The 17627-nt window shown below is 40.6% G+C and overlaps 1 protein-coding gene across 20 annotated transcripts in view; it reads left to right on the top strand.

Annotated features, from left to right (window-relative positions):
* Positions 1-17627, top strand: part of LTBP1 (latent transforming growth factor beta binding protein 1) — a 452205-nt gene that overhangs the window by 174273 nt on the left and 260305 nt on the right. For 12 of the 20 annotated variants that reach the window (XM_034952914.4, XM_034952918.4, XM_063594991.1 and 9 more), the window contains exon 5: positions 13254-13421. In XM_034952914.4, coding sequence (XP_034808805.2) covers positions 13254-13421 — 168 coding nt within the window. Of the gene's footprint in view, positions 1-12723; positions 13422-17627 lie in introns of those variants that run through there. The other 8 variants (XM_055108067.2, XM_055108066.2, XM_055108068.2 and 5 more) reach the window with 1 other exon arrangement.

Here is a 17627-nt window from a genome sequence, read left to right as displayed (position 1 = left end):
AGCTGGGCTCCTTGTTTAACCAACACCCCTTAATGGCTACAGGTGCATCTCATGAGTGCAACTGCTTCACTCAGATCCAGCAGAAACCAAGAGCTCTTCCTCCCACGCTTTCAGCTTACATTCCATGGAGGAGCTGGCTGGAGCACGCATCTGCTTTACTTTAGAAGGTTACAGCGTAATCCTCCCCCAAACAAAATCTTTTGATTTATATTTTTTCCTTTATTCATCAGTCAAAAATACTGTACTGACCTTTTGTGATTCAGTTAGGTACATGCTTTCTGGTCCAAAGAGTTTTTGTTGTTGTTGTTTTGGTTTTGGTTACTGTAGAAATTTAATGAAAAGCACTTTAGTTAGTCTTTATAGGAGAGAGAAGGTGGTGGATATAGTTTTGTTAAGAATGATTCTCTCACCAATTTGACTTTCTCCCCTAACATTTTATTCATCCGAGAATAAATAATAAACATGGTAGATCGTATAATATATGCATAGTTCTTTCTAGTTCTTCCCCCCACCCTGCCCCCCTCCACACACACATCTTGTCATGGCTTCCTGTGGGTATAGTGGATTTTGCATGTCCCCTTGACTCTGGGCTTGGCCATGTGACTTGCTTTGACCAATCGAGTGTGGGTGGAACGAGTCTATGGGTTCTGAGTGGGAGCTTCAAGAGGAATTGCGTATTTCCTCTCTTCCTTCTTCTACCATGAAAAAGGCAATGCATCTGGTCTGCTGACATGCCAACTCCCTTGAAATCTGTTGTTTTTCCTAGATTACCATTTCAGCAGGGCAGATTTACTTTTTAAAACAATCTGGACAAATCAATCATTAGTCTTAGAACAGATGATAACTATTGTAATCAGACAGGTTACCTTTTGGTAAAAGTGATATTATGGGTGACCTCACCTTCTGGCCACAGTGGACTGGAAAGCAGGTGGGCACTTGACTCAAAACCAATCTGGGGCTGGCCAGCTGCCTGTACGGTGGCCTGGCAGAGGCACTTTCCCAAACAGGAATGATGTTGACGAAATTAGATTAATCAGAATCTCTCTTAAGGAATTCCTAAGTTAGAATTGAACAGTAAGTATCTGGAACAGAAGTATAATACCAAAAAGAAACAGAAGTAGCCAGAGAAGTAGCCAATCCTACCACGTTAATGTTGGGTACAAGAATGAAGTTCAACAGCATTTCTGAAGGGGAGTAGGGATGGGGCAACATATAATGGGGTTGCTACAAGTGCTGTGGATTCTGAACATCTTTTCAGTTACTGAACTGTGTCTTAGCCTCCATGAGGTTTGGCTTATATGGCCAGCTGGTTCTGCGTTCTGGGTTCTCTTGAGACGTCTATCTCCTTCTTGCTGTACACAACCGCAGTTGAACATCCTGTTGCTTGAGATAATGTGCACCCCCTTGTTTTGTAGGCAAGAGACCTCAGCTAATACAAGTTCTATTTCTACTCTGCTCTCTGACAGTTGCATGTCCTGATTACACAAAGCACCAAAGCTTGACTTCTAGAGAGGGAAAACCCAGCTGCTCAACTTTTCCTCACTCCCTTTATAGCTTTTCCTCACTCTCTTTATAGCTCTTAGTCCTGTCCACATTCCCTCTTTCCACATAGAAAGAGGAGTGGGTGGGTCAGTTCCATCAGTTCCCTGAGACCCCTGCAACACTTGGAGAATTGTTCTGCCTGGCCTGCGGGTTACTGGGACCTGATGGTATTGCTGTATTCATGTCTAAGCTTCCACTGGAATTTTTAACAGAAACATTCTCAGGTCTGGGGGATTCTTGCCCACCTGGAATGGAGAATGTCCACCTTCAGTCAGTGAGTGTGGATTGGGAAACCTTTTCAGTAAGATTCCTGGAATCCTGTCATGCCTCCTGTTCATTCATCTTTTTTTTTTTTTTGGTATGGGTTTTCTGGCAGCCGCAATGCAGTATGTGTGTAAGTACATAGCAGGCATGCTCTGCCATGTCTTGAACATGGAAATCTAGCAAAATTAGATGCCTCTCTTTGAAGGGGTTTTTCAAAGACGATTAATGGAGAAAGTGATTCATGGTGTTTCTTGTCAGAGATCCCAGTTTCCAAACCACACCTTAATATACCTTAAGAACATATACTCTGAGCAAGAAAATACAAACAGATGTGCTGAAGGCATTGTAAATTGTATTCTTGTTATCAAAGATCAGGTAGTTAGGAAATTTGGACATAGGCTTCTTTGTCCCAGCAAAGACATGAGGTAAGTTCCACCCTCCTCCTCCTCATCTATTTAGCACTTTCTGCATGCCAACCATGGTACTAAGCACTTTATATGCATTAATTAAATATGTTACATTATAATACTTGTATATTACTTGACTACTACTTAAAATGCATTCCTTAAGTTAGGAACCAAAAATTGAATTTAAAATTACAGAAATCAATCTTATTCATTGAAAAAAAGTACCACTTTAGCTCTTTGTGTAAGTTATCTTTAGGCAAGTGCAAAGTCAAGATTTGACTATATTTTAGATATTTTAAAATTGTATTATATGTAAGACTTTTAACACAATAACATGTTTTAAAAATTTGTTATGTGACTATAGAGCTGCTAACAAGAGGTGTTTAGCTTAACAAAAATTACTCAAATGCGGCCAGGTACGGTGGCTCACGCCTGTAATCCCAGCACTTTAGGAGGCCAAGGCAGGCAGATCACTTCAGGTCAGGAGTTCGAGACCAGCCTGGCCGACATGGTGAAACCCCCGTCTCTACTAAAAATACAAAAATTAGCCGGGCATGGTGGTGCATGTCTGTAATCCCAGCTACTTGGGAGGCTGAGTCAGGAGAATCACTTGAACCCAGAAGGCGGAGGTTGCAGTGAGCCAAGATTGTGCCACTGCACTCCAGCCTGGGTGACAGAGCAAGACTCCGTCTCAAAAAAAAAAAATTATTCAAATGCAGGGTAAACCTTTCTAATCAGTGGGTTCCTACAGCTGGTTGATGTTCATTATGATACCTGTCAAACAAAGTCAAACAATCAGGTTGTATGTGGAAATTACGGTGGAACCAAAGTCCACAGTAGAATCTTGCTTTATTCTAGAGTCTTTAATAATAGTTATGATCTGAAAGCAAACATCTTAAGATGAGAATTTTCCTAGATTTAGAAGTGGTTATAGATTTTGCTCTGTAGTATATCATGGTTTAAATGTCACTACTGGTTTGAGCTTTTCTAACAGTTGCTCCAGTTAAAACTGACCATGTGTAAGTATTTTTTCTTTGATTTGCATAGAGTTTTACAGCCTATAAATTATATCCATACAAATTATTTCACATGGCCCCTGCCACAGTCTTGTGAGGTAGATAGGTTGGATGGCGTTATTCTGAGTGTGTTTTTAGGCGCTCTGGATTTCAGCATCCTAAAGGGTAGAACCTGTGGGTGGTTTTGTATTCTTTCCCTTTGAACTTCTTATTATCAGTTTCTTTGTCTTCCAGATAAAGATCTTAAGACTTGTTCTGTAGGACTGTTGTGAGAGAGAATGAAGTGAGATGAAGTCTATATATCTCGCATACTGCAGAACACATCACATAGGTGCTCAATCTATGCTTGTTTCTCTCTCCCTCATCCTAATTTCCCAAGCGTATAGCATTCACATTCCTAAGTGTCATATATTTTTCATAGTAATGCTCATTACAAGTGTAGGAGAGGCATTGGGGCATATTGAGGAAAGAAAGAACAAGGGCTTGCATTAAAATCCCAGCTTCACTGTTCCCTAGCAGAATGACCGTGGTCAAGCTTCTGATGAACATCTCTGGTTTCCTTGCTGGCAGAATGGATATGATTGCAGCTTACATGATTGTCATGTGTATTTGCTCTCTGCAGCCTAGTAGGCACTCAGTCCTTGTCTCTCGAGTCTGCCATTCATGTATACAGTGCTTTTGTGCATTTAGTATCGTCCATAATTTCTGTTGTTCTCAGAATCTGGGCCAAAAAAAAGCAGAAGGGAAGAAGAACATGTTATGTGTGTGTATGTTTATGTTAGTTATCAGTTGATGCATAAAAAATTACTCCAAACTGGCCGGGCACGGTGGCTCACGCTTGTAATCCCAGGACTTTGGGAGGCTGAGGCGGGTGGATCATGAGGTCAGGACTTCGAGACCAGCCTGGCCAATATAGTGAAACCCCATCTCTACTAAAAATACAAAAATTAGCTGGGCGTGGTGGCGGGTGCCTGTAGTCCCAGCTGCTCGGGAGGCTGAGGCAGGATAATCAGTTGAACCCGGGAGGTGGAGGTTGCAGTGAGCCGAGATGGTGCTACTGCACTCCAGCCTGGGCAACAGAGCAAGACTCCGTCTCAAAAAAAAAAAAAAAAAATTACTCCAAACTGTAGTGATTTAAAGCCATAAACATTACCTTAGAGTTTCTGTGGTTCAGGAATTTAGAGGGACCTCAGTTGGTTGGTTCTGGCTCAGTTTCTTTCATGAAATTGCAACCAGGATATCAGTAAGAGCTGCAGTTATCTGAAGGCTTGACTGGGCCTGGAAGATACTTTCAAGGTGGTTCACTCATGTGACTGTTGGCAGGAGATTTCAGTTCTTTGCCCCATGAGTGAGTGTCTCCTTAGACTGCTTGAGTATTCCCGTAGCATGGGAGTTGGCTTCCCCGAGAGTGAGTGATCCAACAGAGACAGACCACGACAGAAGCCACAGTGTCTTTTATGATGTAGTCTCTGAAGTTGCAAAGCATCATTCCATTTTTTTTCTGTTATTTATTTATTTTTTAGAAACAGGGTCTTGCTATGTTGCCAGGGTTAGTCTCGATCTCCTGAACTCAAGCAATCTTCCCCCTCAGCCTCCCAAAGTGCAGGGATTACAGGCATTAGCCACCATATCTGGTTTGTTCTTAGACAAGATTCACAAAAACCAGCCCATGTCCAAGGGGAGATTAGACTTTTAGATTTCACCTCTTAAAGATAGAAGTATCAGGGAATTTGTGGACATATTTTAAAACCATCACAGTGTTCAACAGAAGGGGCACTCTTTTGATGAGAGTCAAAGGAAATGAGGAAGCTGAAAATGGGCAACCTAAAAAGAATTAGCTGACAGCTGGAAAACTTACAGTGTACAACTATACATCAGTAATTTTTTTATTGGCAACTAATTGTTTTTCAATTTTATTTATCACATAATATTGGAGCATAGCTAGCTATATATGATGATTTTGGGAAAAGGATATTGAGGCTGAAATCTTTCCTAATGATGAGATCTATTGAGTTTGGCCGTAGTCCCGTAGGGGGAGTAGTTGGGGCCATTGGATGCAGTCATTTAAAAACTGAGCCAGAGAGAAGTTTGCATTGGAAAAAAAAAAAAATGAAGTAAATGACAGAATCAGTATTCTGCAAGCTTGGATTCTCTGAGACTCTAATTCTAAATTAATTTAGAGATTTTAAAATGCCAATTTTCTATACAACTAAGTGCTTCAACAGATTTTTGTCTCCATTGAATCCATCAAACTTGAGAGTTGTTTTGGCCATTGCAAAAATGTTCATATCTTTGACTTCCTTGGTGCTTCTTAAAATATAATGCATTCAAGTTATAATTTTATTTTTGTTTGCTCTGGATTTTTATTGCTTGTGTGAAAGAATTGGAATCCCGTAGAGGCACATCAAGACATCTACTTCTGGCCTGGCAGCTCCAGTGACTCAGAATGTGTGTTCAGAGCCCAGGAGGTTTTGGTTTTCTTCTCTGCCTTGTCTTTTGACTCTTTTTTTTTTCTTTTATTCAGAATTTAAATTTCGTGAAGTGTAATAAGTCATTTCCTTCACTATGTCTGCCTCGGTGTCGGAAGAAAATTCCCAAGCCCTCTTTATGAAGATGGTAGAAGCCTGAGGCATTCAACTCCTTTAAAGTTTTGTGACTTCCAGCTATCAGTTGTTTGAGTAAAAGTCATTTCTCTGCCTTTCACATTGTCTGCCCTTCCTGTTGCTTTCCCTTCCCATTATCCATCTTCCCATGGATTCTCAGCCTCAGTTCATACCAGGCCTCTTCATTTCCAACCCCCGTATTCCATTCCCATGACACTCCCCTCTTACCACATTCTCTCTTCCAGTCCTAAAAAGAGAATCACCAGGTGGGACATTTGTTATAGATAGAAAAGGAGGATAAGAATATAGACTATTTTCTTTGGCCTGACTGAGGCCAAAGGAAGGTGGGAAAAGTGGAGAAATATCCATAGAAGTGTCTGCAAAGAGTCAAGAGACAATGTAGGGTTGAAATATTTGGTTGTGCCTAGGTCAGTGAAAATCATGGAGGGAAGGAGTATTTTAGTTGAGTCAAAAGGGTGGAATGTGGGGAAGAAGAGGAAAAGGTTTTTAGGGAAAGGAAACTGCATGAGTGAGGTGTCTGAGTGGGGACCTGTGGACAGCGTGGCTTGGCTCAGGCCCTGGCTTTACATGGAGATGTGGTGGGAGGCGAGGCTAGGTTGGACCTAGGTAGGAAAGGGGCTTACTTTCCTTTAAGGGAGTTTGATTTTGTCAGAAATATTTGTCATAACAGTGATATAGGATCCTAATTTTCAAAGTGTGTGGTAGAGATAATTTGGGACCCTCAAGAGGAATGGCCCCCTGTTTAGCCTGTGAGTAAGCCATCAAATGTGTTCCTTGGTAAACAAATAGCCCAGTAGATATCTATCATTTAGTCAGACATGCTTCTCCACATACAGATAGGTGTTATTTATAGAAATGGTCAAATGCCTCCATTTACTTGCTCTTTGAAAAACAACAAATGTGGGGATAAATAAAACCTAACTGTGTTCCAAAATTAAGGGACAGAAAATTTGAGTCATGTGAAGCATATGTAACCCACTGTGGTTATAAAGAGCCTATGCAAATTAGGCAGATTGCATGCGTAGTAGAGATGGAAGACAGGTAAGTGTGTTGATTGCTCTGCTCCTTATTCTGTTTACAGAGAGCAGTGAAGTCAGTCTTCTTGTCAGTTGCACATCTGCACATCCGGGTCCTCCAGCCACGTGGCCATGGTGTGGAATTTAAAGCTGTGCTGCTGTGAAGACTGGCATAGAATCTTTGAGGGAGGTAGCTATTTTTCATTTCTGAAAAAATGTATCTTTTAAATGGCTTTCCCCCTTGGGAGACAGACTCTTAGAGTAACATCTTGAACTGTGATGCCCTTCACTCTCTCTAGTTCCCAAAAACCCAGGGCAAACTCATTGAACCCTCAACAAGTATGGCTCCCATGATTGTCAGGATTCTAGATTGTGGCTGTGGATTACATTCTCAATTCAGAATTAGGAGATTGGGTACATTGAGCTCTTGCTCCCCCTTTCTTTTTTCCTCCTTTTTATGAACGGATTCAAGACCTTTCTTCTTGGAGGATGTGTTTCTTTAACTCTCAGTCACAGCATTTCAAATACTACTATCCCTTCTGGATGGGGCAATGCTGGTAGGTTCTCTTAACATTCAGAATTAGGAACAGAGAAGGGATTTCCAGATGTGTTCTAGATGAGGGATTTCCAGATGTGTTCTAGACAGGTGAGTTTTAAAAGTCATTTTGAAAGAGACGCCTGGAACAGCCTGGTATGGTTCTGGAGCCAATGATTGGGAAAAGAAAGTACAGTTGGTAATAAAAGTGGAGAACGAGCAAAACAAATCCATGGCTTTTTGACATGTTCATGGTCTGTCCTTTTTTGTAAAATATTTTTCTTTAACATTATAGATCCTGAAGGGGTTCAACTGTCCAGGCATACTTCTTCAGTTTAGGGATGCGGAACACCCAGAAAAGTTCAGGACAGGCTCCGGACTGCAGTCCAGGGCAGAGGCGACAGCACTTGCTGTCGGCATTCCAGTAACCAGAGGCAGCAACAGGGCACACACCTCAGTTCTAGTGGACCCAGAACCACACCAGGCTGTCCCACGGTGTCTCTTTCAAAAATTAAATATCTTACACAGATTTTATCTATAAAGTTAGAAGTTTCCATCATGTGTCAAGATGATTCTTGCATAATATGTTGTGAAATTTTAGTAGCAAGTAATTTTCTGTTTTTCTTTTCAAAAGTACTTGAGAAATTGCTATTTCCTATTGCTTATTCAGTTATTCTCTTTAACATATTCAATTAAAAATGGTTTTACTTTTAAAAAATATTATTGGCTATTTTTTCGGGTAAATTTTTAGGGGAAAAATGTCTTTTGTAAAGATGGCAAGGTTTCCAACCCATAATGACTTATGCTTTTTCTTGATCTGAGACTTAGATTTCTATCACTGTTGTAGCAATTGTTTCTCTCTGCCTCTTTCTTTAGTTACTCCTGCCTCAGTAACTCAAGAGATGGAGCTGAAAGATTACTCTGGATTCTTACCTGTGGAACTGCCCACATCAGTACTAGTGATCTCATCTGAGTTTCCTTGGAGGGTTTTCCAGGACTGGGGCTGCCTGGTGAAGTAATAGATTTGATATTAATTTTTATTTACATATCACCTTTCTTGAGGAACACAGAGCAGTCTATGGGCATTATTTTAATAGTCCAGGAGGAGTTAAGCAAGCCTGGAGAGCTGAACAATAAAGTCCTGTTATTCTAAGCATTATTTAATATTTTTATGATTTGTCCTTCAAAGAATTCTTGGCCTTCGGGTAAGCGATGGACTGCAAGTGGGAGAATGAACTGTTAGCTCAGTCTCTCTCACACCCTGAAGAGTGTACACGTGACTTGTGTATTGAATCAGCCTGTAGGTCTCTTTAAACTGGGTGGTGGCTTTAAACCACAGAGAGGTTGCTTCTTCCCAGAGGATATTGCCTGTGCTGGTTGGTCCCCATTGTTTAAGTTGGATGCATGCTAATGTGCTGTTGCGGCATTCTGGACGAATGCTGAGGAGACTGTATTTGTTCATGACATCTGATGTGAGTCTTGAACTTGTTATATTTATTTATTTGCTTTTGGTCACATCTTGGTCTGATGACCAAACAAGGCAACTGTGCCCTTTTCTAGACTGATGTCTGTTTTTCAAGCACAGTTTTCACATTTTTATATTTTTCTCTATTGTTAACAACCCCGAAGCAGAAATGAAAGCTTTTTATCACGGGAGGAGGGGTATCGGCTTCACTTCCATCCCATTCACCATTCACTCTGAATATCTGTGGTTTGTTTTAAACCGAGTGCCAGTGCCTCTTCTTGGAGGTATAAATTTGCACAGGGTCTGGCAGACGCTGCAGACAGGATGTTGACTCTTGAGTGTCTTGACTGACTAGGAGGCCCAATGGAGGTGCTGCATGGCTCCAGGCAATCTGTGCCTCTAGCCAAGGCCTCTAAAACCCAACGTTTTAAAGTGCTTGCTTAAGATTTTGGGGGCTGATTCACCTAAAGGGATCTAAAAATTGCATTTTTTTTCCTCCAAAGGACCAAGCACAGAAGTTGTGCCAGTGGTTTCCCTGTTAACTCCTGACTGGCCTAATTTTTGCTTCTCAGACTTATAATTCCTAATCACCTGGTAGGTGCCACTCGGGATGGTCTTCTGCCTCTGGTTAGTCCTGAGCTTGTTTTCTCACTGGTGCAGCAGGACCTTAGACCAAAATGACCTCCAGCATCCTGTGAGTCTTGGATCTCTGTGGGATCCGACAGTCACCCTTGCCCCATGCTTCGGGTTACTTTGTCTATTCCACAATTATTGGGTGCCTACTCTCTGCAAGGCATCAGGAGTCGTTGAATATTACCTTATTCAAGACATGCAAAGAAGATGCTTCTGATAGACCAAATGGCTTTTGCGGGAGAGCTTGTGTCCACTGTTAGTGAATTCCTACTAAATTCTTGAAAGGTGAGGGGTATTGCCTTCAGCGTGTCACATGTGAGGAATTTGAAGCTCAGAGCATGGATCTCTGTTTGATGAACTTTAAAACTTAAACTTTTTACACTATACCCTAAATATGTGGGAATGATTTTCAAGGAGTAGAGATGGGAGAACATATTTTCTAATCCATCCAGCATTTATGGAGATCCTGTTAGAGCTCTGGATAATAATCTAGTGTCAAAAGCAGTAGTGCATTTTCACTACCAATTTTGAGAAGATTGGCATGAAAACCTAAAGCTAATTATAATGAAGAAGTAAGTGCTTCATGCAGATGGGAGGACCCGCTTAGAATACAAGTGTCTGTTTTAGAATTAGATTACTTTATAGCAGAATGCTTGTAAAACACAAGCATTTTTATTTTTATATGAAATAAAATATAGCTTCTGCTTCCAAGAAGATGTGAACATTGTAAAAATCAGAATTAAGTCATATGAAACTGTCTCTGCCTTTTGAAAATCCAGATGATTCCAAGCCAAAAAAAAATTTTTTTTTGGCAAAGAAATATAAGAAGTTTTTAATAACAATAGGCCCGGAGAATCTCCAGTGCTTATAAAGTGACTACTGTAGCTGGGAGGTGAAATGGGAATAATGATTAAGTGCTTGCTTTCTTTGGATGTCTCAGTTTGCCTAAGTGAGCATAATTTAGGTGACTGTGTGAGCATCTGTGTGGCAGCTGCTGGTGCTACAAGTTAATGCCAGAGAAGACAAAATAGTTGGCACACGGATTCTAATTTCATGATTGTACCAGGAGCCAGAAAAAGTAGGAGTTTATATTCTTTTGAAGTGGGAAAATGTTGTCTCTTTTTTTCTTGGGTTTCACACACTTGAACACACAAAGTATCCTCAAGATATTTGTAAGCATTTTCCGACAACTTAAATTATAAGCTGATTTGTTTGTGCTACTGTGAAAAAACAAATCAAACTAGGTGAATTTTCTCTGCTGGTGAAATCAGGATTCCGTTGTTTTTTTTGAATTTCTAAGGTAGACTCCCAGATAACTTTAAAATGTCCTGTAAGCATTTAAAGGAGGGGTTACTGAAGTGTTTAAGTAAAGTTTGATTGGAACACAGCCATGCCCACTCATTTACATATTGTTTTTGACAGGCTGCTTTCCAGCTATGCGGGTCCACAGAGTTGAATAGGAATAGAGTCCTTTTCGCCTACAATCCTAATATAGTTACAATTTGGCCCTTTGTAGAAAAAGTTTGCTAGCCCTCGATTTAAAGTATTGACTGATAGAAGCATCCTATTGGATGTCATTTTGCAAGGTGCCAGAAGGTCTGCTTGGCCACTAGGACATCTTGCCATTTCAGACAACATGTCTTGATCCTCCAGGGTTAGAACCACCGGTGAAGGAGAAACTGTCTTGGAAAACCATTTGAAAAGAATGGAGGGCTTTCTCCTCCAGAGGAATAATTTTTCTTCTTCTAAGTGAGATGACCAACCCAGCTGATGGGTTCAAGTCCTAATTTTAGCTTTCTTTGATTAAGTGGCATTTATCTCAAAGATAACTTATTTGAAGGGCTGTCATGTGGAAGAGGCATTAGATTGTGAGGCCATGGGGAACCAAATTAGGATTAATGTGTGCAAGTTACTGTGAGGCCAGATTTCAGCTCAATAAAAAATAGTACTTGCTGGGAACTGCCATAACTATCATGTGCTTTTGTGGGTAATGAGCTGCCCGTCACTAGAGATTTTCAAGTAAAGGTTACACGACCACTTGATACGTGGAATGCAAACAGTGGATGAGAGATGGTTGCGTTAGAAAACCTCTGGGGCCCCATTCCAACCCTGAAATTGGAATGGCTTCTTTGGTTAAAGTTCTTTGTTTCCAAGCTCAGCTTATGACCACAGTTTTAATTTGTTGAGGGTCTTATAGAGGCATCTTGGGATGATTTTCTGAAAATACAATATTAGCCAAACCAAAGCAGTATAAAGAGAGACAAGTTTTTCTGGTGGGCAAAGATGGTATAAAAAAGGCTGGCCCAGAGCCTCTCTCCCCTTTGGCCACTCCAGTCATGGAGTGGCGTCAGAAGGGCACTGCTTCTTGACGGCCTTAAAGCCTGACAGATGACTGGCTCTCTTCAGCTACTGCTACCATCTTTGCTTTCTGCCTAGTCTCCTGGAAAGAGGAAGGACCTGGCTAGGGGCCTATCGCAGATGTAGCAATCTAAACAGTGTGTGTCTTGCAATTTGCCAGAGACTTCAGGTTGCGATCTGGCAGTGAAGGGCAGGTCTGGGTGAAGCAGGACTGCACAGAGACAGTGCAGTTCTGCCGTCATAGCACAAAAGCAGCCACAGACAGTACAGAAATGAATGAGGGTGGCTGTGTTCCAGTAAAGCTTTATTTACAAAAGCAGGCAGCAAGCTGGATTGGGTCCCTGAACTGTAGCTTGCTGACCTCTGATAGAGACGTTGAAAGTTAGAAGTGTGTAGAAAATACCAGTTTCAATTCTCTCAAGTTTTGGAAAAACTGAACTGAACTGGACTGAAATGGCATGTCCAGAGTCACACCGTGGTTGAGCTGGGATTGTAAACCAGGATATACTTTTAGTCTAGGGCTTATTTTGTGATACCACATAGCCTCGGCTGTGTGGTCAGGTGATAGCATTTCGTTTTTAAGAGAAGGCCACGCGAATGAAAGAAAGCTCCATCCCCAGTGGCTACTCCAGGTGGTCTATGAATAGAGACAGTGAGAGCCCAAGGGTGTTATTTTTAGGGAGGCAACCATTTATCCCTGTGACCTGGCTTACCCCTTTAAAGATGGGCCCTGTTCACAGGAAAACAAAATATATGTTGCCTAAATTCTTATGGAGAAACAGTGCCCTGGAGTTGTGAAAAAGAAATGGGCTCCCGCAGCTGCGTCACAGCATTTGATCACTTCAGCCGAGAGTGCCAGGAGATTTGAGACAGATGTTTTCAGACATGCCGCATGCCTAAAACATTTCCAGGGGTCGGGCTGCAAATAGTGACTTAATAAGTGGAGAAACAGGGAAAGTATGCAAGTTGAGGACACAAGAGTTTATTCACCGCTAGGTGCACGGCCAACCCCTTTGCATTACATCTGCCTGTCAGGGTTGGCTCTTTAATCTGTCGTGCCCTCGGTATTGCTCTTTGTCTGCCCGTGAATAAAGTGCAGCATTGTGGTTAGTAATCCCACTCCAGTGACTCGACTTCAAATGTGGTTTTGGAGTGCATCCCAGAGTTCTGTTTGCTAAGCTTCCTACTCCTGTTTCAGAGACACCACTGAATACAGAGCAGCGAGCACTGAAGGCTTCCCTCTTTCCTTAAACCTGTCGGGTTGTGGGCTCTCTCTTTTCCCCTCTTGCTCCTTTCTTTTCTTTTTTTCTGTTTTTTTAAACCTTCCAAGGCAAGTTCATGGATACTAAGCTGATGTGTTTGTTGTTCTTTTTCTCCCTGCCTCCGCTCCTAGTGAGTAACCACACTGGCCGCATCAAGGTGGTCTTTACTCCGAGCATCTGTAAAGTGACCTGCACCAAGGGCAGCTGTCAGAACAGCTGTGAGAAGGGGAACACCACCACTCTCATTAGTGAGAATGGTCATGCTGCCGACACCCTGACGGCCACGAACTTCCGAGTGGGTGAGTTCCTCCACGGTCCCTAACTGTCCTTACTGAGTCGAGTTTTATGAGATTGTAGCATTTAGACACCCCCTCCATTCACACTGCTGTCTGCTTCAATGGGTGTCTGTCTATGAGTACGAGTATGTTTCTTTCATGGGATCTTTTAAATTGCTTTCGGAATAATTTTTAACCTGATTTTTGGTTTCTTAGGGGAATGGCAACTAGAATATTTTCCCTTATTGCTTAGCATTTACACAGCCATGTGGTAATGGGAATATATATAGTAGAAGAGAAGAGAGTAGGTTTTAGATTTAGACCCTAAGGCATGACTTGTGCTGATAAGCTTCAAATTTTATCAGCCCAGTGATAAGTGGAATTTGTCTTAGATTTGACTCATGTAATAAATTTTGGAAGGTGGTGATGAAATTTGAAGTTTTTACTTCAAAAATAGCCAAGCTCTAAAACAAAACTCCGAGAATTGTCAAAAACCTGTACTTGGTTGTAGAAAAGGATACAGAGTTGCATCTTTTGCCACGTTTCTGCTCCGTCTCACAAGACTGAATATAAATTGATATATAACGTGGATTTGGGGAAGACAGACTGGTAGATTACTCTCAGTACTCCTTTTTTACGTGGATTTGGGGAAGACAGACCGGTAGATTACTCTCAGTACTCCTTTAAGTTAATTTAAATATGAACTAGTAGTTGCTGTCTGCAAGAAAGCCTTGTTGGTTCATTTTGAATTTTTGTTTTTTACTTTTTTGCAAATGGAGAAAGGATTGTGGTCCACGGAATGCTGTTATGTTGCCATGTTGTCATGCAATACAGTATTTTTGTCGCAGAAAAATGTCTTTTATTATTTTTTGACCAATTATGGTTTGCCATGTGTACTCAAATAATCGCAGACACCCACGTTACTTTCTGAGTTACTCACAAGAATAACCCAAATGTCAGACAGATAATAACACTGGCTAGATCTGGTCTTTTTATGGAATATTGCTGTTTAGTCTTGGAAGTGTGTGTCTGGGGGGGTGGTAGGAGAAGGGGTGTCTGTGTCAAACTGATTTACATCAAGACAAAATAAAGGGACAGCTTGAAGTTCTTATTAGATCTTTGATTATTCTGCTGTTTTATTGTGACTCCCAATCCTTAGGAGGTCAAAGCATATTTTTGATCGTCTGTACTTGGAAAAAATATGTGCCCATAGATACGATTTAAAAGGGCATTGTGAGTTTCCTGGCTATGATAGGGGTACTCTGGGCATAGTTTTTAAAAGAATTTAGCCGTTAGGTGCCAAATGGCACATTATGCTTTGCAGGGCAGGGAGCCAAGTCTAATGGGAAGAGAACTGATGATCAGGAAACTGGATTCTGGTCCTGGTCCTGCCACTAACTAGCTAATCCGTAGGGCATGCCAGTTAATATTTCTGGGCCTCAGTTTTTCTCATTCATAAAATAAATGGGATTGTATTTAATGACCTCTAAAATTTAGTCCATCTCTAAGATCATGTGACTTTTTATTAGCAATAAGTAATACTATTTTCTGGCTTAAAATTTTTTTTTTTTTGGAGGGCCACAGACAAGGAGGGGAAAAGAAAAGGCAATTCCAGTAGACTATCATGAGTCTGATGGCTTTTCACCACTTTATCTTTCTTGGTTGCCTTCCTTACTCACTGCTCCTTTCCTTCCTTGTGTTTATTGTAAATCTTTACAGTAGCAATGACAAAATAATCAAATGGGTGGTAATTTTTTGGCTTCCAGTGTATTCATTTTGAAACTAAATATTTTGAAGGCTTTGAGAAACAGAGGAAGTCTACTTGTTGAAACATACCACACACTTTCCTTTCTGGCACTGAACCAGATGTTTAGGAACAGAATATACATAGTCTACTCAAAATGCAAAATGAAGCAAAATTATTTACAAAAGCATTTCAAAAGCAGAACTCCACTCTCCATATAGGATCGGCAGAGCAGTTTAATTTTTTGAAAAGTAGAAGATGGGGTGAGAAGGACCCATAGTAGTAAATAGTTTCACATTGGAAATTGTGGGAAACATTTCATTTATATTCTGAGCTATTTCCCTCTCCTGTTTACGTTTTATTTCAAATATTGGATAGTTTGAGGGACAATTTTTATGATATTTCTTTCTTTAAGAATGGTAATTTTGTAGAACTTATAGACTGTGATCCTTTGAAAATACTGAAAAATTCAAAAATGTTTATGCATATATCTTTTTGGGACTTTACTGGTTTGGTGTAATTTTATTATTTGCAAAAAGTGGTTTTCTGATTTTTTTCTTCTCTCTTTGTACTTGTTTATAGAATACTAAATCTTTTGACAAAAAAGACATATTTGGAAAATAGTTTAAAGTTTGGGGAAAATTCAAAATTTACTGTCACTTGTCAGCTGCTCCCTTTGATCTCTAATATTTGTTGGTACTTAAAGGTGAGGGCTGGCAAACTCTTTTTGTAAAGGGCCAGATAGTATAAAATATGTTTTAGACTTTGTGGGCCATACAGTTTCTGTTACAGCTACTCAACCCTGCCATCATCATGTGAAAGCAGCCAGAGACAATATGAACAAGAATAGGTGTGGCCGTGTTACAAAAACATTTGTTGGGCTGAATTTGGCTTGAGTGCCATTCTCTAAGGAGTCAACATAATCCAGGGAAAATTATATGGACTTCATAATTAGTTTTGATAATCAGAATAACAGAAATAATTTCCAACATCTGCATGGTGATTTACAGTTTTTGTTTGTTTGTTTGTTTGTTTGAGGATGTGGAACAGACATGATCATCACCATTTTTTCAATATGGAAACTTAGGTTCAGAGTGTTAATTAAGTGAGCTTGCTTTAGTTTCTTGGCAAGTCGGTTAGCTATGCCTAGAACCTAGATATCCTTATGCCATCTGTTTTCTTACCTACCTGGAGTCAGACCATGATGTATAGGAGGGACAAGGTGAAGGACCTCATGGAGTTGTGTCTTGTGGGAAGGCTGGCTGGGATAACAGAGAGAGAGAAAGCAACTGAGAGTCCAGCACACCGGGGCTGAATCCTGGGGTAACATTGGCTCTATGTGCTCTTTGGGCCCAGCTCACCTCCTCCATACAGTGCAGGTCCTAATAGATATGTGGAGGTTGTTCTTTTATAGGCTTGTGGGATAATTCCTTCCTTCCTTCACGCTGCTTCTGTGTTGGTCTTCTGGTCTGTGATGAGGGTGAGTCTGGGCTTTCCAGGTGTGAAAGGCAGCAGGTATTTTCGCATGACTATTGAGCATGCAGTCTCTGTTCTTGAGTATTCAGTGGGAGAAATAATAAGTATAACTTCCGCTTAATGCAACTCTAAAAGTGAGGCCCAAATGAATATGGTATCCAAAGGAAGCACTCTGAGATTCTAGAAGAGCCCATTTTTATGGATAGTGATTTTGGTATGGTTTAACAGAATAGTTACTTTAAATGGTACTTCCTATGAAGCAGGTTTCTAATGATAATGACTTTTTTTTTTTTTTTTGAGCTCAGCCTTGCTGTTTGCCCCACCCCTGCCTTTTTAAAAATGGAAACCTATCCCTTGTTGGGTGGGCCAGCAGGTTCACCGTTGTTGTTTTAAAGGATTCTTAACATTTTATAGGGCTAAAATGCAGATGACCTTCGGGATTTTTAAATTGTTTATAAAGCCTTAAGTTCCTCTGACAAGAAGAACATATAAATTCATGTCACAACTAGAATATTTCAAACACAGTAATACTGTCACTTGGTATAACTTATTTGCGGAGACATTGAAAAGCAGTCATGATGGTCAAAATAACACATTTGGTTTATGTGAATCTAAAGACTCATGTTCTATTAGCACCAATTGAATAATTGTAAAAAACATTGGACCATTTAAAAAGTATGTTCTCATACATTATTTCATTTGATGCTTACTGCCTCTTAGGCATATGGTAGTATCCATAATTGGCAAATATCAGCACTGTTGCTTTACTGGCTTGATTAAAGGTTGTTTCAGCCAGGTTTTCTTATCCTAGAGTCACAGTACCTCTGGCTCTCCCATATTGCCTCCTATGACCATATATTAAGTGACTATGTATAAAACATGGTAGTAGATTTTCTAAGATAAGCAAATCATAAAGCTGCCTTCTAACAGCTTATACTTTGAGGAGGAGATGAAGGGTATATGTAAATAACCCTAACTTAAGGTAGAGAGCTGCTAGCAGGCACCCAGAG

This window comes from Pan paniscus, chromosome 12 (assembly GCF_029289425.2).
Source record: "Pan paniscus chromosome 12, NHGRI_mPanPan1-v2.0_pri, whole genome shotgun sequence".
Classification (NCBI taxonomy): domain Eukaryota; kingdom Metazoa; phylum Chordata; class Mammalia; order Primates; family Hominidae; genus Pan; species Pan paniscus.
This window is presented reverse-complemented; position numbering and strand designations above follow the sequence as displayed.